The sequence below is a fragment of the Phoenix dactylifera genome, unplaced genomic scaffold (genome assembly GCF_009389715.1).
Source record: "Phoenix dactylifera cultivar Barhee BC4 unplaced genomic scaffold, palm_55x_up_171113_PBpolish2nd_filt_p 000503F, whole genome shotgun sequence".
NCBI classification, from domain to species: domain Eukaryota; kingdom Viridiplantae; phylum Streptophyta; class Magnoliopsida; order Arecales; family Arecaceae; genus Phoenix; species Phoenix dactylifera.
The window spans coordinates 18,787-42,784 of NW_024067920.1; the positions used below are offsets into that span (position 1 = coordinate 18,787).

At 37.1% G+C, this 23,998-nt stretch overlaps 1 protein-coding gene across 6 annotated transcripts; it reads right to left on the reverse strand.

Annotated features, from left to right (window-relative positions):
• Window positions 1-660: 660 nt before the first annotated feature.
• LOC103715726 (endoribonuclease Dicer homolog 3b-like) lies at window positions 661-23,857 on the reverse strand. Of its 6 annotated transcripts, none has more exons than XM_039119205.1 (14): window positions 22,519-23,856; window positions 22,211-22,279; window positions 10,856-11,071; window positions 8,880-9,154; window positions 8,277-8,779; window positions 8,084-8,181; window positions 6,818-7,032; window positions 6,635-6,724; window positions 4,620-5,096; window positions 4,184-4,465; window positions 3,666-3,992; window positions 3,243-3,486; window positions 1,461-1,578; window positions 661-1,176 (listed from the first exon to the last, which is right to left on the reverse strand). In XM_039119205.1, exons 1-14 carry the CDS (start codon window positions 22,775-22,777, stop codon window positions 963-965), a joined length of 3,387 nt encoding a protein of 1,128 aa, XP_038975133.1. In that variant the 5' UTR covers window positions 22,778-23,856; the 3' UTR covers window positions 661-962. The 6 variants fall into 6 exon arrangements, with proteins under 6 accessions (XP_038975133.1, XP_038975132.1, XP_038975131.1 ...); XM_039119204.1 differs by having other exon boundaries at window positions 6,515-6,724; window positions 6,818-7,026; window positions 22,519-23,854; XM_039119203.1 differs by having other exon boundaries at window positions 6,515-6,724; window positions 22,519-23,854.
• Window positions 23,858-23,998: the final 141 nt, after the last annotated feature.

A 23,998-nucleotide genomic window follows, 5' to 3' on the forward strand; every position in this document is an offset into this window, starting at 1 on the left:
CAAAAACATAAGGAATAATTTTTGTTTGATAAAATTAATCAGTGTGTCAATGTCATTTGTTGCCTTTACCTGAGTCACAAAATATCTGACCTTCCAAGAATTTTCTTAGAATCACCAGATATTTCTTCTAAATATGCATCTGCATATTTGATCACTTCAAAGGAATTAAAAACCTGTATATTTGATTACTTTTAAGGGGATTAAACATCCAAAAGCCTTAAACTATGTCTTTGATTCATTGCTTGAGCAATTTCCCTGAAAGAAAAGATTCTCTGCTTGAATAAATGGCCCCAAAGTTACTATACATATATTTTCTCTAATGTTGGTTCTACAAGAATCTAGAGAAGTAAAATAGGAAAACCTTACCCAAACTATCCTGCAAAAAAACAAAAAAAAAAGGCTATATTCAATTGCTTGATACTATTTTTCTATCATTTGATTCCTGCCACCCAACCTACTGTTTGACCACCACTAGTTCACCTTTCTGAAACTAATTGAAGTTCCTCTGCGCAGATCTTTTTTCCTTGAGCTGTATAGTATGTCGGCATAGATCTTCAGTAACTTCTGTTTAACTATGTCAAGGACTGCAGACAAAGCATTCTGGGTTCTTTTGTTTGTTGAACAAATTATAAAAATGGACGATGATAGTCGCCATGCATCTTTTGAAATATAAGCTCAACATGAATTATTAACCAGGTTTGATTGTATAAACCAAGGACTTGCCAACAGAGGAAAAAAATTCGCTATAATGCTGTAGCTGAATATACATCTACCCCCGGCCGCTGCACTTAAAAATAAAAATAATAATAATAATAATAATAAAGACATGAGGATCCAAACAAATCACAATTGCCTGATCTTCAACAATAACAAAAGCTCATCCTGAAAGTCTTTCCTATCTGCTCCATCTGAAGGAAAGCATGTTGAACTTGGAATACCCCTCCAAATTGGCTTCTTCTATCTTAGACTTTGTATGTTAATCGTGGCTCTTTGATGATGCATCTACCCTGTTTCTGTAGCTCAACAAGCATGGCAAATGCCACTGCGTCCCGTGAGCTCTTCTTATCTGTTCGTGGCTCACCCACCAGATTTATAGCTCCAGAATTGGGTATATGCAATGTGATGCTTGATGTGTAACTATTGAATCCTGTTACCCCATCCAATACAATTGGCGTTCTGCTCAAAAGTTAAGGGAACAACATAAAATAGACTCAGATGAGGACTAGTATAGATAAAAGAATAAGATTCGAGTTTTATTGAAAAAGATTGATCCAGTTCACTTATAATATTTGCTTGATAGTTGTGATAAAGGATAAGTTCTTGTTTCACTGTGATATGAAATCACTAATGTCAGGCTTCACACTAGTACACCTAACTCACATTTCATCACTTTCCATCCATGGTCATGTCGATGGATTTACTTCTTTGTTGTTTAATTCAAGTGTTGGGGCTATACGGACCTGAACTTTTGTTCTGTTGATTCAAATTTAGGCATTGGCCACTTTGATATTGCACAGAGCTCAAATAGAGCATTCCTTGGTCCTCCTTTTTCCTTCTTCAATGAAAAAACTGGAACATCTGAGATTCATACACCAATCAATAAAATTGTCAGATCATGTAGAGAGAGAGAGGAGCCATCATCTTCTTTTCTTGTCTGTTTGGGACGTGTTTATTTTAGTTGTATTATGATGAGCTCTTATTTGGGGAGAAACTTTCTTCTTTTGTTTTGCTTGACTGCTTGGCATTGAGTGAAAAGCTCATTAGAAAAAGAGGTTGGCTTGCTTGCAAGGTATCTATGCGCTGAATGTTATGAACTTATGATCTTTCATGTCATGTGTAGCTGACCTGCATTTGTATTTTAAAGTTGAAGTTTCAGCGCACACTAAATTTTCTATGGACCATTCGGTAGGCTAGCATGTGATACATTTTGATTCTTACCTCACTTACATGTTCTTTAATTTCTTTTCATTTTCTTGATTTAGACATGTTTGTGGTGTATATGAAAATATAGAACTTGTTGACCAATTAACATGTTCAGGTAGAATACAGGGTACATGATACAGCTTGGTGGTGCATTTTGCACTTCCTTTGGATGAATTGATCAACTACAAAATCATGGAATAGTAACATCTGTTCTTACATTCCGTAAGATTGAAGTGCTGAGAAATATATTTGACAAATGCAAATGTGGATTTTGTTTATTACTCAGTGCAGATTTTGTTTATTACTCAGTGCTCCTAGTATCAGGTTAATAATTGACATAGCACAGATTAGGAGATCTACCAAATCGAATTGTCAAGACCTACCACAGTTTACATCGAACCAGCGAACTTCTGGAGGGCACAATCTTAACACACATAGCAAATTTTAGTGATATTGGAGTTGTTGAAAATGTATCATGAGATCTACATTTATATCTCATAGCTCCCAGCCATATTCTATTGTTTTCTGGGTCAGAAAGTGGCTGAAATCTAGAGCTGTGATTTAGGGACAATTTTATTCTGAATTTTGGAATCAGAGTCATTTTAAAGTCCTTCAGTCAGATGTGGAGGCGTGAATATATGTTTAGGGTTAGTAGCATCAGAGCTCTATTACCTAGCGAGCAAAAGGCTTGTAAGATTAGTTTGAATGCTGATGTGAATCCCCAAATTTACCATAACTTTTGACACTTTTTTTTTTTAAGAAAAAAAACAAGCATCACAGATGAGCTTGTTCAAAGTCAAATCTGGCCTTTTGCATTTACATTTGGCCCCTCTTGAAGTTGCCTTGGCTAGGAAGAATTCAATATGACTTCATAAGAGCAAGCACCAGGTCACGAGCTGCTTGAAAAAGCTTTCTCAACTTCCATGGATTATTTCTGAATCCATAAACCCAACTTGCTACCTATGGAACAAAACTAGCTGGTGCAGGTTTAGGGTCACATGGAAAATCTATCCCTATTCATACGGTTACAGAAATTTGAAAGGTCAAAACTTCTCCATCCTTTTTATTAAAAAAACAAAAGAAAGATCACATCTACTTCCTAATCGAGCAGCCATGTTACCATTATTACAAACAATAGTTTTTATCATCTTGCAGCTAGCTCAGACATGTTTTCTGAAAAGTCAGCAAGAGTGTTCACATATTCATATCCAAAAGAAGTACACAAGCACCTTTGTTTACAAAATTCTTATTTATTCTACACAGAATACTCATTAGTAAGAGAATTATGTCTAAAAGCAAATTTGACAGAAGATAGGTACCTGGCTCATTCAGCTTGGAAGTACTGATTTCCTTGACAAGATCATTTAATTGACAACTTTCCTCCAAAAAAGAACCTGGCGATGGTTCCAAAGACAGCAAGCACTCAGGCACATTTTGTAAGTTGGTTCTAACAATTTGCATGTCTTTGGGAGGCACACAGATTTTGACACTTGAAGCTGAACAGAAGTTATCATCTTGTTGCCTCCTTTGGGATAAATATTGAGCATGTGAAATTCCTCTCGTCTGCCACAAAAAAAAAAAAAAACTCCAGCTTCCAGTAAAGGAAAAAAGTAGAGAATTTTGCATTTTTTTTTATTTTTCTCCTTGCATAAATACATAGTTGAATACAACAAAAAATGGTTACGGAATAACTTGTCTAGGATGACAATAAACATATGTGCATCCAAGGAGAATCAACAAACCTCGAGATCCTTTAACAGCTGGAGAGCTGCTTGATCCTTCGCAGTCTTCCTCTGCAGGTTACAGCCATGTCTTACCAATAGATCTTCCTCAAGTTGTATACTAAGTTCAGCAACAACCTGCTCTCCTCTGTAGGTCACTTGTGTATATAGAGGATAACCCATACGGTTACATAACTTAGCTAACTCATGTAGAGGAGGTAATTCGAGCTTGTCAGGTGTAACCATGGGAGAAAGTAGTGGTTTGAAAACCTCCCAGACTCTATCTAGGTTGAGATCTGTATCAATCAGGACCGCTCCTGCAATACTTTCCAACAGATCTCCAAGAGCCTAAAATAGATAAAAGTCAGTAGCATCTCTGGAAGAGAAATAACTATTGAAATTGACAAGGAAACGCTTGCAAAACTCCTAGTTTAACATTCAAATTTATAAACTGTAAGAGAAAGGCTTCAATAGGACTAGGTCCAAATAAATTCAGCAAAGTAAAACAAATAAATAATCAGATCATAGCATGGACCAACCTTTGGCGCTTTAGGCATGGCAAAAGATGTCATTGAGTCACCTGTGCCTTGAAATTCTGATACGTCTTTACGATATTCTCTTAATTTCTTTGAAAGCCCTTCAGAAGAATGCCGAAGATGTTTTTCAAAGTTGTGTCTCACTGTAGCTTGAGCAAAATTTTCGTTACTAATTAATGCTGAACGCAAATCAGACAGTTCCCCTGGATCAAGATCCACATGAGTCTGAAAGAGATACCAAGTTATGAGCAGGCCCAGCACAGAGTCTCCCAGAAATTCAAGCCGCTGGTAGAATTACAAAAAAAAAAAAATAAGGGTGGATAAAACATTTTTTGTGCACATATGCTGCACTTGTATCACTATAAAAGAAACATTATTCAGAAAGGGTGCTGTGGGTGGAAAGAGGAGATATTTAAGCACTTGATTCATTGCATCAAACCTGATAACAGCATTTATTTCCTACACCTTGATGAGATGGATGCGTGATGGCTTCCAATAATAAACCCTTATTTGAAAACCTATAATCAAGTTTTGATTCCAACCAATCAATCTCATTGCCTCTAAGATGATGCAACCAGATAGATGAGTTCATTTTCGCTTCCTCAATCATTACTGGCTCAGGAGAGACATCCATGCCCAACCACCTTAGCAATGAAAGGGCAGCACGTAAACCACCACCAACATAATATGCACCTATCAGTGCTTCAACGCAGTCTGCAATAGTTTTTGAGCATATCCATCTATGACCCTTATCACAAGCCTTCCCAACCACTGTAGATGCTTCCTCAGACCAATATTCTTTTTCAAGAGGCACTTCAGAAGTGTCTACACCACACGTGCAAGGCAAGGGGCGCAAAGAGATTTGTCCAGGAGCAACCCAACGTCGTGGATCAAATGGGCAATCTTGAATATAACCCTGTAGATGGAAAGATTTAAAAGTTGCATCTGAAAGAATCAAGAAAGAAAGATAAAATAGAATTATGACAAGCACATAAATACAAATGAACCATTTATATCTTGAGAAATCATGATCAATTCATTAATAGAGCACATATCCTGTTGCACTTAATAACTCACTACACGTGTTGCACTTAATACACCTTTGTTTGTTTTAGACTTCTATTGGCCCATGATGAGCTGGTTCCGATCCTGCACTGTGCTATGAATCATATCCGTAGGTCAGTCACGGTACATAGCTTGATTAAATCCTTAGTTTAAAACTTAATTTGAAACTGAACCTCCTCACATCCTGCATTATCTACCACATCTACAGAAGCTTAGCTGAAACTTTTTATATGCAAAGTTTGCCATCTCGATATCAGACCCCGTACCAGTACACTGTGTCAGCACACAGTACAGTATGATATGGTGAGGCATACCAAATATCGGTACAGTATGAGACTACATACCGGTTAGATACCAAAACAGTATGGTACATCCAGTACGGTACCGACCGGTATGGCGAACCTTGTTTATATGCATATCCTGATCACATGATAAAATCTTATTTGCATGTCCATTTAGAACATTTTAGAACATGCATCAGAAGATCTTTTTTTGCTGCCCCTGAATTTAAAGCGTAGATCTTTTAGAAGGTGTGGTCCTACGATGAGCGAAACAGAGGAAAAAGATTCATTAGCCAACCCTAACTAGTTTGGGATTAAGGCCTAATTGAGTTGAATTGAGTCGTCTTCTTCCTCATGTTGCAGTCATATTTGCTGCCAGCCTAGTCATAAAATTTACATGGTGACCAAATTTGATCAACTTCAGCTGCTTTATTTATAATGGCATACAAGTTTTGACATGGAACAAGAAAAGAAAAATGAGACCATGTTTTCCAAACAAAGAAGATTCAATGACATTGAAAGATGTTACCCAACTCTATTTTCAGTTGGGATAAGACTAAGTTTGCTTTCTGTCCAAGGTTTCACCCATACATATACATACATTCACACATACATATATATATATACACATATGTTTCAGTAGACGAAATATGTATATTACTACCACAATGACACAAAATATTCATCATGAGAGCAAATAAAACTACACAATAAGGTAAATTGGATAGACTTATTTTAGAATTGAAAATTTAATAAGCATTGGGAAAAACATGAACGTAGACGCACAAAAAAAGGACAATTACTGTGGAATTGTTTAATCCTTACTTGTTTACTAAAATACATGCCGATACCTTAATCATGTTTACCACCTTCAAAATTATAAGACGGCTACTTTATAAACATCTTGGCCTGCTGTAATTGTATTTCCATTCAAATGATCTGAAGTGGCACATGTCTCAACAATATGGAGGACAAACATGTCACTTACCTGCAGGTAGCGATGGGTACCTAGCTTGTGAAGTGTCGAGTTAGAAACTATCCAAGATCTGTACTCAGATAATTGTCCTTCACTCTTCATAGGATACTTCAGAAAAAGAAGACAACTCACAATGTACTTTAACACTGAATCTCCCAACAATTCCAGACGTTCCATAGAAAAGTTGTCAGAGCATCTTGATGTTGTTATTGCTTCCAGAATCTGATCAAAAGAAAAGCGAAATGAGGATAGGGATAACGGAATAGTTGATAAACAGTATTTTGAAAACAGGACAGACAAATGAAGAGGACAAACCAATGAACTCGATATACTATGGCCGCTGTAAATGCAACATGTTTCTTGTTGTAGTTGGCAGGCCAACATCATCGACTCCAATCGATGCATTACTGAAGGGAGTAAGTATGAAGACCTCAAAGTATCGCTTGATACATTAAGATGGACCAACAGCTCAGGAGGAATATGCACAAGAATGTTTGATTTCTCACTTGAACCGAAGTAACCATCTGCAACTGACATGAATGACATTGGCATATGAAAAATTGTGATATCAGCCTTTTAGGCATAGAAAATGCTGCATTACGCATTCAGTGTTTAGAGCAAAGTTGATAAAAAGTACATGCACAATTTATATATTGGAAGTATGCATAAGTAATTTAGAGAACTAACTGAATAAAATTTATAGATAAAGATAGTAAGACAATACACAATTCTAAGCTTAGCTAATAAATCCTCCATAAAAGTTACAAAGGAAAAGTAAATTTGATATTTAACAATGCAGGAGATCGCTTTGGAAGAGCTTGTATGTCAAATCATTATATGCATGAACTTGAATAGAAGCAACTTTAGATCTAGCAGTTGAATATATCACAAGGAGATTCCAAGTGATGCTATGCAAGTAAATGATTTATATTATATACTAATATTTATAAGATCACGCCAGCTCAAACAAATAAAAGTCATTCTATATTCCTTCTCCCCATTTAACATTTTTGATGTTTAAGCGGACGAAACAAGTTAAAAGGCGATGTTTATTGCAGCATGAAAAGGATTTGCCTGCCATGTGCATGTGCATGTTATATAAAGGAATTGAAGATCTGGTTATCATTAATATGTTACCCAAGCATAGTCATGATATGAAAGGTATTGGTTATTTTTCTACAAGTCTTCTGAACTTTAAAGAACAGTTTCGGATTTTCAGCCTCTTTCTTTAAGAAAGAGGGGAAAAAAGAAAGAGAATCTTTTAGCTTCCAGTAAGCTAGCAGGATAAATCAACTGCAATCACAACATTTTCTTTTTCTCAGAAATTTGCCTTTTGCAAACAAAACTAGAAATAAATATTTCCTAAAATAAAGAAATGGTGTAACAGACAAAAGCAACTGTAAAAATGTCGGGTTTTACATGCTTTCCATGTTTCAACTATATATCCATATCCAGAAAATAGCATTTCATACCTAAAATGGGCATATACTTATTACCAGGCAACACAAATTCCTCATTGAGGGCAGATGCTACACAAAACATGTTTAGTCTAATGATGAAAGTAAAATATAGAAAATTAACCTTTATACTTGGTACTTGGAACCAGCAGATTGTAAGGATAGTGACTTTGCTTCACTAATAACAAGGGCTGTCCTGGATGCTGAAGCACAATGTTGTACCTGGATAGGTACGTATAACATGAATAACAAATTAACTGAAAGAATGAAGAGACTAGAGAATATTATAATTAAAAATCAAAGTTCCAAGCACTTACTTCTGATGGTAATAGTGTGAAAATGAATTGAATTTTGACCGTTTACCAGGGTCATCAAATGGACTATCCGCGCACATATTGTTCATTATGTCAAGGACAGTGTAGATCCTCCCTGTATGAACTGCCAGAACCACCATACCTTTAATATATTGAGTGTAAACTGCTTCATTAGCCATGTGAATAATATTTGTCCCCTCACATTTTGTTGCATATGAGCTCATACTACAAGTTAATGAACTTCTATGACAATTTATTGAATATATATTTCTTAGAAACTCAACCACAGAAATACATGCATCAATTTCCTTCCAGTTAATTTTCATAATGCCAGTACTTGTTGGAACAGGAGACTCCATGGGTAGAAGCATGTACATGTATGAAGAGCTCCATGGAAATTGTTTTTCATCTTCAAGCAAAAATTCTCTTGGTGTTTTAGTATGGGAAAATAACTTCCCAAACAATCCATTGAAAAAGAATTCATGGAACAATTTTGATTTTGCCACCTGAAATGAGTAATTAATTTTTGGTAAGGACCTCTAAAGATAAGTGATGGTAAGAAAAAAGATCCAACTCAAATGTCAAGAATCACTTGGGCACAGAAACCTGGCTGGCATTTAACTCGATTTGCCCACATGGGGAAACAGAAGATCTGACCATCTTGTTCAAATGCAAGTGAAGTTCTATTTCTGCATTTGCTACATCGTCATCTAGTCTTGCCTCGGTTAAGAGAACAAATGGAGAGTAGTTACCACTGTCTACATTGCAAATAAACTTTATTTCATATGTATTTAGGATGACATCATTGGCTTGAGACGCCCAAGTTCCTGATAATGCCCGAAGAGTGGTCATCCCATGAAGTTCTTTTCTTTTTGTTGTTCCTTCAAACACCACAAATAGAAATGTTGAATCATTGGGACACAGTTGAATGGCATAAACTAAGGATAAGCTTACAGAAATCCAATCCATGTGACATGATCTTATCACATAAATATACTAGCTTGCCAATATCAATATTGGGAACAAGAACTGCATAAACAAAGACTGAAGAAGAAATCTAAGATAATGTTAAAAGAAAAAAATGCTGGTAAATTTTGCATTCTATATTTGTTTTTGAGCAAATCAGTGGCAAGCCATATCTCATTTCATGATAAATGAAATGCGACATGAACATGAAACAATGGAAAGCAAAAATAAAAAAATAAAGAAGAAAAGGAGAAGAAAGAAAGGAGATGGCAGGGGACCTTATGCATCCATAGACACCTCTCATTACATAAATGCATTGCTTCATCATAGCATGGGTTCATCTTATGTCATACAACCAGGACAATAAGTTCAGGAGCAGTGCAAGAGATGGATGCAAGAAACATTAGACTGAAAGATTCTAATAGCCCTTTTTTTTTCTGCAAGGAATTATAGTAATTTGTAATCACAAGTATGTGAACAGGGATGCTGAACTCATGACAAATATTTCAAGAAATGAGGTCACACTTAAGAATTTTCAAAGACCACAAAGAAGATAGGAAATTGAGGTCTGGTTTTCAGCCCTTGTTTTTAATTTCCATTTCATGCTTAATCCCTGGCCAATGCAAAGTTTTGTTTAAAAAAAGGGTATAGCTGTGGACAAAAACAGGCATAACTATGCGCAAAAGCAGGCCTAACTGTGTCAAAGGACCAAGCATCAACTGGCTGCCAGGGTTAAAATTACTAAGGCAGTCAAACAAATGACAGGATGTTAAGTTTCTGAAGAATTTAAAATAAAAAATCTATTACCATCACAACAACAAAGCCTTCTCCCAGGTGGCCAGGCTCCAAGACAGCCAAACATCTATACTGAGATGATAGAATCCTAACATAGAGTAAGCACTAACTGTGCATCCGTATATTGTTTGTTTCCTAATCCCCACCAATTTCAAATGCATAAATTTGTAGATTGCTAGGTTTAATATCAATCTCCACTTTCTAATTAATTTGAAGTAGTCAATCACAAACGTGACTTGTCAAAGAAATTCTATCTTTTCCTCCTTTATTATCATGATTGACTCTATACCTATATGATCACATATTCCTTTTCTTATACAGTTATACTTTTACTCCTAGATTTAATAATATTGCAACACCCCTTAACTGACTAAAAATAACTTCCGAGTAGCAAATCATTGCATTCAAAAAAAAAATGGTCTGATTAATCTTTTATACAAAATAGCATAGTTTGAAAATGATGCATATATTTTTCAAACCTCATGATCGTTCATATTTCTCTTAGATGCATAAACTGTTTTATGCTTGAGGATCAAAGAAAATTTAGCATCATAAGGCATCCATGCAAATCAATATTTAACTTTGAAAAATTGATTTCCTATTTTAAGTGAGAGTCCACATGGACTTTGGAACAACAAATGTAGAGAAGAGATGCAGCTATTTGGATTTAATGCATATGTTAGGCTCTAATTCGCTGTTGATGGATTTTTTTTCTCCTGCTGGTGGATCAGCAAACCACTCCCCAATTTTGACAAACACCAGTTTACTATGATGTGAAGCAATTAGTTGTGCAGATAAGCAGAAATGACAGCATCATTTACCTGCACCAGAATAATTTTCACTTGTTCTTTTAACAAAATCATTCTCCCAAGTCTCTACAAAATCATGACCCTTGACTGCTCCCACTTCATGTTGCCCCTTATGAACATTTAAGAAGACAGACTGAATTCTGCTGCAATTCATGCTCACTGGACTTATTCGTCTGTGGAAACTCTCGCTGGGAAGTAATTTCTTGCAAAAATAGAAAGATAAAGTACCTAAGGAAAATGTTTGGCAAATTAGAAGAAAAATAAAGTAATCAAAAGAATTTTAAGATCATATATACTCATATTTAATATTGATAACCATGGTCTACTATGCCAGTACCGAGCACCGTATCGGTCGCCCAGTGGCACAAGTCGGTACAGGCCTGGGTCATGCCGTGTCGGGCTTGTACTGACACAAGAAACCGTGGGAAAGAGGAAAAGAGAGAGTAAGCGGGGGAGAGAGGGAGAGGAAGAGGGAGAGGGAGGGAGGCCGGCAGAGGACCGAACCAGAGGATTCGGAGTAGAACCAGTGTGAACCAGGCTGTTCGAAGCAAAACCGGTGCGACTTCAAATCGAACGGTTCGCACCGGTTCGAACAGGTTCCCCCGTCCTCCTCCCTTTTTAAGGGGTGGGGAAGGCCTAAGAAGACTTCTCAAGCCTTCTCAGGCCTTCACGATTTTTCAAATCCCTCCCAGGCCAAAAAATGCACTGGCAAGCCTTCTTAGGCCTTCACGGTTTTTTCACCCCCCCCCCCCACCCCCCCACCCACCCAAGCCAAAAAAAAAGCGTTGATTCGGCGATTCAAGGAAGATCCAACCCAAAACAAGATATGTTCCCCCTCTCCTACCCCATTTCCATTTTTTTTTTCAACACCAAAAAATGCCAAGAAGTTTCCCCTCCCCTACTTCATTTCCTCTTTTTTTCACCACCAAAAAATACCAACAAATTTCCAAAATTAGAGGTCATGCCAATTTTTTTTATTTTGGCATGATTTCATGATATGTTGTAGATCTATGGATGATCTACACAATCCTACTAAAATATTAATTTTTCAGATTATATATAACTTTTTAAATTAAAAAATATATTTTTATATTAAAATTTAAAAAATAATATTCAAAAAATGACTATAAAAGTATAAGCTTATTTAGGGATATGCAAGATACTTTCCAGCAAAATTTGGTGTTTATTTATTTAATTTTTAATGTGATCATGTGCATCATGGTCTAGGCATAAATTTTAAAAAATATGAGAAAAAAGTATGCATACCCACGGGCTTAAAAAAATATATGTAACATCCATGAAAAGATTCTATATGGATCTAGGTTCAAATTAATTTTCTAAAATACTTTTATTTCAAAAATATTTTATAATTTAAAGATAATTAAAAATATATAATTAATAAAAAAATATGAAAAATTAGTACTATGTATTACATAATTTAGAATTATTTCTGAAGTAGAAAACATATTTTTCTAAATTTATGATATTTATATATTTTTTAAATTTTAAAATTATTAAAAATATATAAATAATCAAAAAATAAAAAATTAGTACTATGTATTAGATAAGTCATAAGTATTTTCTGACGTAGAAAATAATTTTTTTGTCGTAATAAAAGTTTACTACTTTTTAATATTTAATAAACTAACATGCTTGATAAACCTACATAAATGGAACCATCGAAGAAAAAGGACCTAGAGTGTGACATCGGTTGGGACCATTGGTAAATGCTCTCGGGTTGGCACGATTGGACATGCAAGTGGTGCCACACAGAATTCAAGAAAGGGGAGTAACCAAGTTGAAGCAGCACCTGGGACGTGCTTGATAAACCTACAGAAATAGAACCATCGAGGAAAAATGACCTAGAGCGTGACGTTGGTTGGGACCATGGGTAAATGCTCTCGGGTTGGCACGATTGGAGATGCCCACAGAAGATCCAACAGCTAATGAAGAAATACTTTGCTAATTTCAGAGCAGCGAAGGAGAGGGATACAAAGAAGGCAAAGATGGACCGTCAAGCGGCAGAACCACTTTCATCACTCAGGGAGTTAGAGACGTCCACTCCAAATGATGAGAAAGCACAGATCCAGGTTGCCATTCAAACGAGCCTGGATGATCAGTGGCAACAAAATAAAGTGACCAAGCATATGGCTCGATTTAGGCTCTCACACTACGAGTTGAGCTCTTGTTCCGCGACCAGCAGGGCAGATCCAAAGTTCAAAAGGACCTCAATTGGGGAGATCATTAGTAGAGACAGTGGTTGCATTGCATCTATGTTGTAGACTTTTGGTAGCAGAGACAAGTCCTCCAGGGCAATTCCACCAGGAGCCACTATCCATGATGTAGATCCACATGTCTCCTCCAGCAAGGATTCAAAGTAGCAGAGGGTTCACATCATGCTAAAGAAGGATAGGAAGACGGATATGTAGCAAACTATTGGATCCTAGTTCCACTTCAGCCATATTCCAACGAATGTGGCAGACAACATATACTATAGATTTGTCATTTTCTCTATACAAGCTGCGGGTCCCAATATAGATCCTCCAGGATAGAAGGGCAGATGAGTTTCTTGACGACAATGAGCTAGAGAAGTGGATTACCTCATACCAGAGCAAGTGGCCCACATATAGATTGACGGTGATGTGTGATGAATAGACCTGTCCTACCATGCGAAGCATCAACTTCTTGACATACTATGATACGAAGACTTTTTTCAAGAAGTCGGTTGATAATTCCGATCAGGTGCATGACACTATGTACATCATTACATTGATGGAGAAGGTGATTGATCAAGAGAGGAGAATTTAGTGCAGGTCATCACTGATAATAGGCCACAATATAAGGCCGCCAGAGAGATCTTGATGGAGTGGCGGCCATATATTTTCTAAACCCCATGTACTACACATTGTATCCACCTCATGTTGATAGACATAGCGAAAATTCATAGAGTGCAACAGACAGTAAAGACAGCCCAAACTATCACCAAATATATTTATAACCATACATGGATTTCTTCACTGATGAGGAGGTATGCAGGGGGAGAGATCTTGAGATCAAGTGTGACACGATTTGCTACTGACTACTTTGCACTTGATAGCCTCCTTTAGAGAAAAGCAGCACTATGTTAGATGTTCGTCAGTGTTGAGTGGCAGAAAAGTAGATTTACAAGGACCAACACTAAAAGGAGCACTATAGAGGATTTGGTGACGAGGCAGACATTCTAGCATCAGACTGAGAAGATGGTAAAGGCTATCAAGTCATTGTATGAAGTGTTTAGACTATGGACAACAAGAAGTCCCCCTAGATGGACTTCTTGTATCATATAATGGAGAAGGCAAAAAATCAAATCGAAGGGCAGATTCGACGCATGCCCAGAAGTACATCAACATTATTAAGCGACGATAGGACTACTAGATGGGTAAGGACTTGCATCAACAGGTAAGTAAGAACTTTAAAAATTAAATTGCTCTTGTACTTGCAAAATTTACTTAAACAATTAAGAACTCTACCTGCAACTTACTATCTAAACCCAACATTCTAGTACACCGTACCTAGAATCGATATGGACGATGAACTTCTAACCGCTCTGCATAATGTGATTTACAAGATGAAGCTTGATCCAAAAGTCGCGGCCCTATAACTAGAAGTAGTAAATTAACTTAAGTGACATGCATAAGTTAACTCATATCTTCAATGATTAATATATTATAATACAGTTATTTTTCACAGACGAAAATATTTAGGAGGGGCACTGATAGCTTTGGAGTCTCAGCAGCTGTCGTAAGAAGAGTATGAATCTAGATATATTATATATCAATGATAACTATTATCTGACATTAAAAGGTTACCAATATGATATTATCTTATATGTAATTTTCTTCAATATTTTTGCAGCTGAATGATGGATTCGTTTTTCTTTGTCTATGAAAATCTTAAGTGGCTAGCTATCCGGATTCTCTCTCAGACGATCTTCTCGAGTAGCTATGAGCACAACCAGTCCACCTGCACTCTCATCCACGGCAAGCAGAGGAATTGTTTGACACAGAAGCACCTCAATAACCTTGTATATGTTACTACAATTTGAAGTTGAGGCTGAAGTGCATTCAGAAAGAAGTAAAGTTGAAGTACATGGATCTGATCCACAATGTTTTTGTTGATGATAAGGATGATCCTAGGATCAGATAGTTTGTGGGCCAGCAGCAAAAGTCGGAGCTTGATGAGCCAGGATCGCTTCCATGACTGGCGAGTTTCGTAGCTAGCAAGACTAGGGTGGATGCAGGGCAATAGGCATATCGCCATATTCAATGCATTTTTTAAGCTAATCAGCCACAGCAACAAGAGTCACTAAAGAGCTGGTAATCCCATGACTTACTGTCCAGACATGCTCCCAAAAATATGATCGAGGATTGCTTATAAAAGGCCACCACACTATCCAGTCGACTCAGACAAAAAAGCAACATCCATCTTTCCAGCATAGCTAGACAGAGAGGCACGAAAAAAAAGCAGGCAACTGCTCAGTACAACAAAAAAGAAAAAGAAAAGACACTTACAGCCCTGATAGAGAGCGCGGAGAAGTCAATTCACTCAGATTCAAAAATCAAGAAGAGCAGCGATAACAAATCTGATAGCCAAGGATGGAGAGGACATGAGACTATTGTTATGAGACAGTCTTAGGATGGTCTTCGAATCACTGATGAATTTCAGTTTACACATGTTACATAGGATAGGGATCACGATGCATGATCTGGTAGAGCCCATAAGAATATGATTGCATATAGGAGATGGACTTCTCAATATTGTTCAAGAGGACATAATGCAGCTGCAGATGCCTCGCATGTGGAGTAAAATGCATAGACGTATCAACCTATGACCTATACAAATACGAATATGGATATGGCACGTCTAAGATATCGTCTTTCGGTGGCTACTACCCTACAAGCCTAGAGTATCTTATGGGCCAGATTTTATTTTCGGTATATTCGAATGGGCTCTTCCACAGTCATATTATCGGTCAAAGGACACTTCTCAGAGCCAGAGCTTTAGTGAGAGATCTGAGATTGATTATAACCTAGAGTGTGTTCCTTATAAGATGAACGTACAAGACTAAAACGCCGCTTGGTTAGAAAGATGGGCTAATGTGCCTCCTGATTATGCTAATGATCTAGATATTTACAAAAAATATCGCTACTCGATGAGATTTTAGATATCGGTATGTATGTTGTACTTTAAATATATGTAATTGATTGTATCATTTTATATTTTGTATCTCACTAATTGATTTTAGGATATTTCATTTTGCTGCTTCTAATATGCAACAGCTCACTAATCATTTTATATTTTACATCACTCTAAAACATCAACATGCATCATTTAGGATGTATCGGGATCACAAAGACATCAAAAAGTATCAAGAAACATCAAATTATACTTAAAATCATTGAAAAAATTAAAAAATGATTACCATTAATTCAAACTTAAAAATATTGAAAAAAATTGATATGTTTGTTCGGAACCGGCATGCCATTGCGTACCATATATCACTACGGTACCATATCGAACCAATTGCCAACCAACATAGATTCTGATACCGATTCGACAGACCTTGCTTACAGTAACACATCATACATATTGATGAACAGTCCCCCGCCCCCCAACCACCACCAAAGAAAAAGGAAGAAGAAAAAGAGGAATGCTTTGCTTAATTATGGGAGCTATTTTTTTATAAATCTCATATTTCTTCTTTGAATCACCATAGTATCTAGTGGAATTTTAAAGAAACATCTATCATCCTCGTACTTAAAAGAGATTACATATACTATTAAGAGTTAAGACTCATCCTCACACTTTAAAAGAGGATGCATATGCTATTAAGAATTTTGACTCAATAAACTTATTGGATTGGATATGCATTAACATTTGAAAAGTTTGAGCATAGAGTTTATGGGTATGTTTGGATAACCAACACAACTCTAGTTTCATGTATGTGGCTTGCCTGTTATAGGAACTAATTTCCTAATGGTATTTGTATAGGCTTTGGGGGATCACTCAAACTAGTGGGTAGACCAAAACAAGACGGAAGTCGTGATCTTCTCATAATTATTACCTATTGAGCATCATACACCCACCACCAATTTGTACTTTTAGAGTTTCCTAGTGCCTACCTCCTGTGATCTTTATATGTTCTCCGTTTGTGCTAGGACGGTGGTCCATTATAATCTCATTGGAATCTCAGAAATATTCCTACGATAACTTTCCTACGATATTTCATTGGGTTGCAAGCATTATCATTTTATAAGACATCATATCCACACTATATACCAGACATTATTCCAACAACCTATTTTTGCTGCCTTGAGACTCATGAAGACCAACACCAGCCAATTTTGCAACACAGACATCAGTTTCTTGGACCTTAAATGTTTACATGCTATCTTAAAGTGTCTGCCATACAACCAAAACAACTACTATTCTTGCCATGTATGACTTCCATGATAGGTTATTTTTCATTAGCATTTACTACCAGCAACTCACCATCAACCTCATGCATTTTCCTATCACTTCAAATTTTGTCAGCAATCTAAAGTTATTGTTAAGTTTCTTCATAGCAATTTCCTTAGCTAGCTAGGCTACCATGTAGTCCTACTTTGCCAACCTACTACACTACAATCATATGGCATCCATGCCATTTGTTCAAAGATGATCTCCTTTATCACCTATAACATCTCTTTCATAGCTTGAGGTATGTTATGCGAATACTTCTGCGTCATCATCATATCCTTGCTTTCAAACTATCTTATTGTTAAACATGCTCTTTTTGGAACCTCTAGATACAATCATCATGACTTTAGACTTGTGGTTTATGATCAACCAAGGTCTATCGGACCGGTATCGAGGCTCGTACCAGCAGGCCGGTACAGCATGGATCCGTACCATACCATGTTGCGGCCTACCAAATAGGGAAAGAGAGGAGAGAGAGGAATAGAGAGGGAACGAGAGGGGGAGAGGAAGAAGGAGAGAGAGGAAGAGAGAGAGGGAGCGAGAGAGGGAAGGGGGAGAAAAAAGAGGCAGGGGGCTCATAGAGGGAGAAGAGGGAGGAGGAAGGGAGAGAGAGGGAGGAGGGAGAGAAAGAAGGGAGAGAGAGGGAGGGAGGAGGTCTCACGGAGAGGCAGAAGAGAAAGGAGAAGGAAGAGAGAGGGAGGAAGGGAGGAGAGATGGAGGGAGGGAGGGAGGTGGGGCTTACCTAGGAGCAACCGGCATCGGTCGGCATTGATCAGCGTCGAAGAGGGTGAGATGAGCGCAAGCAAAGTGAGACGAGAGCGAGAGCGAACAAGAGAGACAAGAGCGAACGAAACACCATGCCTCACCTCTTAAGCCGTTTCAAAGAGTCAAACCAACCCGGTTAGAGATCGATCAGGTTCGGCATGCACCGACCCATCCGATTCAGCATGCACCGAACCGTCCTATTCGGCACGGTTCTGCAGTCCCTGGAATTAACAATCTCATTGGAGCTTCCCAAGCTTTTAATCAGCAATGCGCCTCAAGTAACTTACTTTTTTGATTTGGCACATTTGCCATGTCCAACCCAATTATTCTGATACATATATTGATAGGCTATTTGTCTAATTCTCTACTATCTTGGTAAATAGACCTTTTGTACACCTCATGGTCAATTAAGATAATGGTTATCTATTTGTGTATAATTTATAGGGTGGCAGTGTATTTACAACATTTACAAATATATAATATTGCCAATATCCATTTCATTCTATATAAAAGCTTATGCATGGAATATGTAATTACAATCGATCTATTAGTTCCATATATACATCCATTATTTCCATTCCCAACTCATACAATATGAGTCCTTTATAGCTGTCTATATATAGACTTATTGAAATTTAAGTCATACAACCATTGCAACACTTGATCCCTAATAGTCAGATTACAATATTAATTATTGGACTTATATCGACCAAGGGTGGGGTACAGTATGTACCATATGGTGTGCCATATTGACCAAGGGTACTCATACGCTTTGACATGACCAGTTTGTCCCTGATTTGGTCTATTTTGTCCTCCAAATTCTTTTTGCATTTTATTCTATTTTATTGTCTTAACGCTATATCTTTGCAAGAAATATGATAAAAGTATGGATTTAAGTGCCCTAGCTACGGTTTTTGATATGTGATGAATTTTTTATATTGCTAGTTTACTGCAAAATATCGCACAGCTTGCAATTAAAAATATTCTGAAAATATATGTGTGTTAACAATTGGAATGTGATTAGGTACTGGAGATTACTGAATTAATGAATGATACCAAAGCTTACCAAAATTTAAGATGAAATAGTAAACTAGTAGCATTGGTATGACAAATGAACTAAGAAAGAATGAGTTTATAACATTATTGTCGACCAACTATCACGTTTTTGACATGAAGAATTAGAAATGTAGTCTCTTACCTCGATTCTACATGGTCTACGCAGAGGGCTGATAGATTTTTTTGTCTGCTACCGGCTTCATGTTATGTATCCACTAGAGGTAATCCATGTATCGCTCCAATGTCATGTAATGGAAGCATCACCCATGGAATTGCCTTATATATTACATTATTTTCTAAGAAATATTGCTCCTCTTCTTAGATTTTCAAGAAATAAAAAATACGATGGAGGGATCTGCCAATCTAGAACAATTTTCTAGCTCAAAATCTCGACAATCTTTGCTTCAATTTTTGTTTCTTGCTTCAGAGAGTTGCTAGCTTCTCCTTGTGCTTGTTCACATGCTGATATCGTGGAAAATAAGCATTAAAACTATTAAAAACCCCTTCCCAAATGCTACCACTAGGTTTGACATTGAGTTGAGCTCGCTACAGGGCGGTTCAAGCCTAATCTGCCTTGAGTTTCCTGGTTCAAGGCTAATATGGGCAATTTGACTGGGGTTCACCAGAACAAAGGGCGTATCAACATCTTTACTATCAACTCTTGGCTAGTACAATGCATACTAGCCAATATAGGGCCGATATGGTTGGAATTTTAAATCATGATTCAGAATGGGTTATATTTTGTGTTACATACCATGATTATCCTTTCAATCATATTAGAATAAAAGAAAACAATGTCAGAAGCAAGATTCACACGTAGAATGCATGTGATGAATTACAGGAAAGGATGGTCTAATGGATGGCTATGATCCTGTCCCCATTTTAACTATCATCTTATTGCTATGTTCAGACTTCATTGGACTTTTGAGTATAACTATGGCAAGAGAATGTTGATTCAAAATCCTTTAAATATAAAATAATGGGCTAAGGTCAAACAACTATAAAGTCACTGACAGTTTTTGCACTATAATATAGTAGAGATATGATAACTATTCAATTATACTATAGCATGATCTATCATACTATGCCATACCATCCGATATAGGGCACATCTTACTGTATTGGGTGGAAACCGGTACAAAACTCAAGTTCGGATCGGTATAAGCTTTGTACCGTCTCGTACCAAGGTGTATCAAGATGAGTACCGACCCGTACCAAAAAGACCGAAATAAAAAATGAGAAAAATATTTTGAGGGTTGTTTCGGTATGGGGCGCATACCATACTGTACCGACCGTACCAAACTAAACTAGTAAGATACCAATACGATACTCAGTACTGAGATTGTGGACCTTACACTATAGTATTTACAATCTTTCTTTCAAGAATCTATAGTTACATTTAGAAATGAAACCCTAAGAAAGTTTAAAATCTAGTGTAGAGACATTCTATAGACATCCTTCTAATTGGAAACATAAGTTTCCTTGATAACTTTGATGAAGTCGGTATTAACAAATTTCCTGGTCTATTTCATGACTTAGTTAAAGGTGCTTTATTTGAATTTGGATGAATGCGAAGTATTCAAAAGTGATTGCTTGTCAAAATAGGAGCAAGGATTTAGGTTTATTGAGGGACCATTGAGGGTTCCAACCTGTGCATTGGAGAAGGATTGTAACTTGAGAAAAATTAATAGTTCAAAAATTAGATGTTCACAATAGCATTTGATTGTAGATCCTTTAACCTACAAGTGAGAAGCTTATATGCAGGAGAGGAGGAGAAAATGTACTTCAGGTTTAAAAACAATAGGAATACAGGAGCAGCTTCCAATTTCAAGCTATATTGAGTCATCATCTTTGGCGCATTATCCCGAAGCCATTTTCCCATCAAATGTGGGAGCACAACTCATAGTTGAGAAGATTCATTAGACTAAACAGCTCTTCTTACTGGTTGTCCGCTTGAGTTCAAAGCTCTATAAAATATAAATAGATGCCAAATTCTTAGCCAAGGAAAATCTAGGCAAGAGAGGGGTTTTCCATGAAACAGATATAGGCAATTTGTGGGCAGTGAAATCTACCTTCTTGGTTGTAGTTTAAGATCATGCAACCAAAGAACAACCCTCCAAACTTCCCTGAGATTTGTAAAGAATCTGGATGAAGGAGAAGATGATAATTATTGGTGTAGGGTGTTTTATTCATTTCAAAGGCACATATAAACCAAAAGACAAATTTAAAGCAGTCCACACTCCACGCTCTGATTTTAGCTAATTCATGTAGTGTCATTAAACAAAATGCGATATCTTACATAGTTTATTCTTAATCTTGGTCAGATTATAAGAATTAAACTCTGAAGAGATGCTTCAGTAGCTCGGAGAAAATTGGTTGCTTGAAACCCAAATTTCTGTACTATAGCCTCCTACCTGCATACTTAGGAAACAAGACCCAGGATAGAGAGTTACTCTGCTAGAATGTTAGCGAAGTTAAAATCAAAGGAGGCAAGTAATTTCAACTTTATCTTGGATATTATAAAGTTAACAAGCAGAACATCAATAGAAGGGATGGGTTTTGTGGACTGACCCTCTCAGAACTAAAAATAAAAAGAATCGAGTTATTTCATTAGAGTTAGAATGAAAGGGGAAGAAAAGTCATCATTCCATTTTTCAGACCAATCTGAGTACGAACGAAAGATTGTGATTTGGAATGAACCAAAATTCTTGTTTGTTTGGTTACGGCAATAACGCTTAGGAATAGTAAGACCACCCAATATGGCTAACTGTGTCCTCAACAAACAAGACATGTACAATAAACTAACAAATCAATAGATCTTTTGAGCTATTACATTTATATCGCATGTCTGAAAAATGTTACACAACTACAGCCTTCAATGACAGATATGATACAAATAGAAAAAGAAATATAGAACAAGCATATAGCTCAAGCGTAATGTATAGCAAAAACGTAGTTAAGTTAATTCCAAAGCATTGTTAGCGGTCATAATAAAGCAAATAATGAATAAAGATATACCCACTGCGAGAATAGAGCTAAGAAAATTACTTGCACATCTACGGTACCATATGGCACCATCTTGTCCATATCCATGTGCTCCTCGATAACTCGGAGCAACTTCAAACAAACAATTACTGTAAGATAATCTACCAAACTACTTGGTAAATTTTAAACATCAAAAGAATTTAAAAGAAACTTCATTTTCACTAGCGACATGGTCCTCTCTAGGTGCCTTGAACAAGATTAGAGTCTTGCATGCCGCCATCTCGACTTGAAGGACTCCGGTGTAACCACAGGTGAAAACAAGAATCAAGAATTTATCCATGGATAACAGAGGGTTCGTCAAAGAATACAACCTTCCAAGCTTGGAACCCATGGAGATCCCCTCAAAGCTGCTCCACCTTCCACAATCCATGGGAGGTGGAGCAGGAGGGAAAATCGGAGGGTTTTGGTGATCAAAATGAAGACAGGGCCCTCCAGAAACCCTATCCACAAGGGAAGACGCTGCATGGGGCGTCGCCGGAGGAGGAGGAGGATGGCGGCGGAGTGGGGTAAGAATGTTGCTGTGAGTGGAAGGGAGCCGGAAGCCGCCCCTCCCGCCTGCCTCCTTTCCATTGCCGGAAGGCGTCGGAAAGGATGGAAGGCGGGTTATTGCGAGGAAATCTTCGGGCCGTGAAAAGTTTTATATACACTCTAGTTTGTGCAACGCCGGTTCCGGAACGCCATTTTAGGGTGGGCAGGGGCGTTGCCGGAAAGAGCGATGCACTACGTTTCATTCCAAGCGTCCACGGATTTCTCAATTATTGATTTGGAATACTAAGGATTGCCCCCTCTTGCTTGGTCGCAAGGAGATTTAGAGAAACAGAGAAGAAAAGAAAATTTTGTTTAAATGTGTGAGAATATTGTAAAAAAAAAAGTGAGAAACAAGTTTTTCAAATCTATCAATTGAAACACAAAAGCCAGTCTTTGCTTTGCACATAATTTTTGTTTACAATTTAAAGATATATATCGAACACCTTCAAAATCCATATTCAATAATCTCAGATGCATAATTTTCAGGAAAAAAAAGTAGACGAATACTGCAATGCAAAGGTAGCCAATGCATTAAAGAAAAAATTGCAAGAGTATCTGAGGTTTAGATAGATGCAGTTCCATTAACACTGCGCTTGACATAGAGATTCATTTCGATGTATCATGTTGTTATTACACTTTGGATATGTGCAATTGATACTGTAAGAAAGTACAAGTAAGATGCGGTCATGGTGGAAAGAAATTCAAGAGCCAAATGCACCCTATACGACCAGAAGGTAGGAGCCAGAATCTAATCACTGAATGGCTGTACTTTGCGTAAAGTAGTATGGATTGTTTATTCAGCTAATGACTACATGCTTTTACCACATCATGAGATCAGTGGCATTTCCCCCTCTTTCGCACCTAACCTTCTCTCTCTCTTTTTCACATCATGAGATCAGTGGCATTGGTAGGGGGACGGGCAATTTAGCGAAGGCAGCACAAATTGTAGTGACATTGTGATAGAGGCTATGTCATTGGCAATATAATGGTGGCAAGGGAACCAGTAATATAGTGAAAGCAGTTATTACGATGACATGATGTGGCAAAAGCGGCGGTGGTGGCGATGGTGATGCTAATGGTAGAGTTGGAGGTGGCCGTTTTAGAGGTGATAGAGGTGGAGGTGGCAAAAGAGGTGGCAATGATGTTGAAAGTAAAAATTTTTTCTTACATTATGTTAAAAAACATTAAAAATATTTTTTAAAAAATAAAAAAAAATTAATAACATCAAACATTTTTCTTGTTTTGAAGTATGCAATTTTGTGT

Coding starts and splice junctions, on each gene's coding strand:
- LOC103715726 (XM_039119203.1), bottom strand. CDS start 22,777: ATGGAAAGGAGGCAGGCGGGAGGGGCGGCTTCCGGCTCCCTTCCACTC. Junction 8,182..8,276: donor TCACACTATTACCATCAGAA/GTAAGTGCTTGG, acceptor GTACCTATCCAG/GTACAACATTGTGCTTCAGC. Junction 1,579..3,242: donor TTCCAAGCTGAATGAGCCAG/GTACCTATCTTC, acceptor TATGAATCTCAG/ATGTTCCAGTTTTTTCATTG.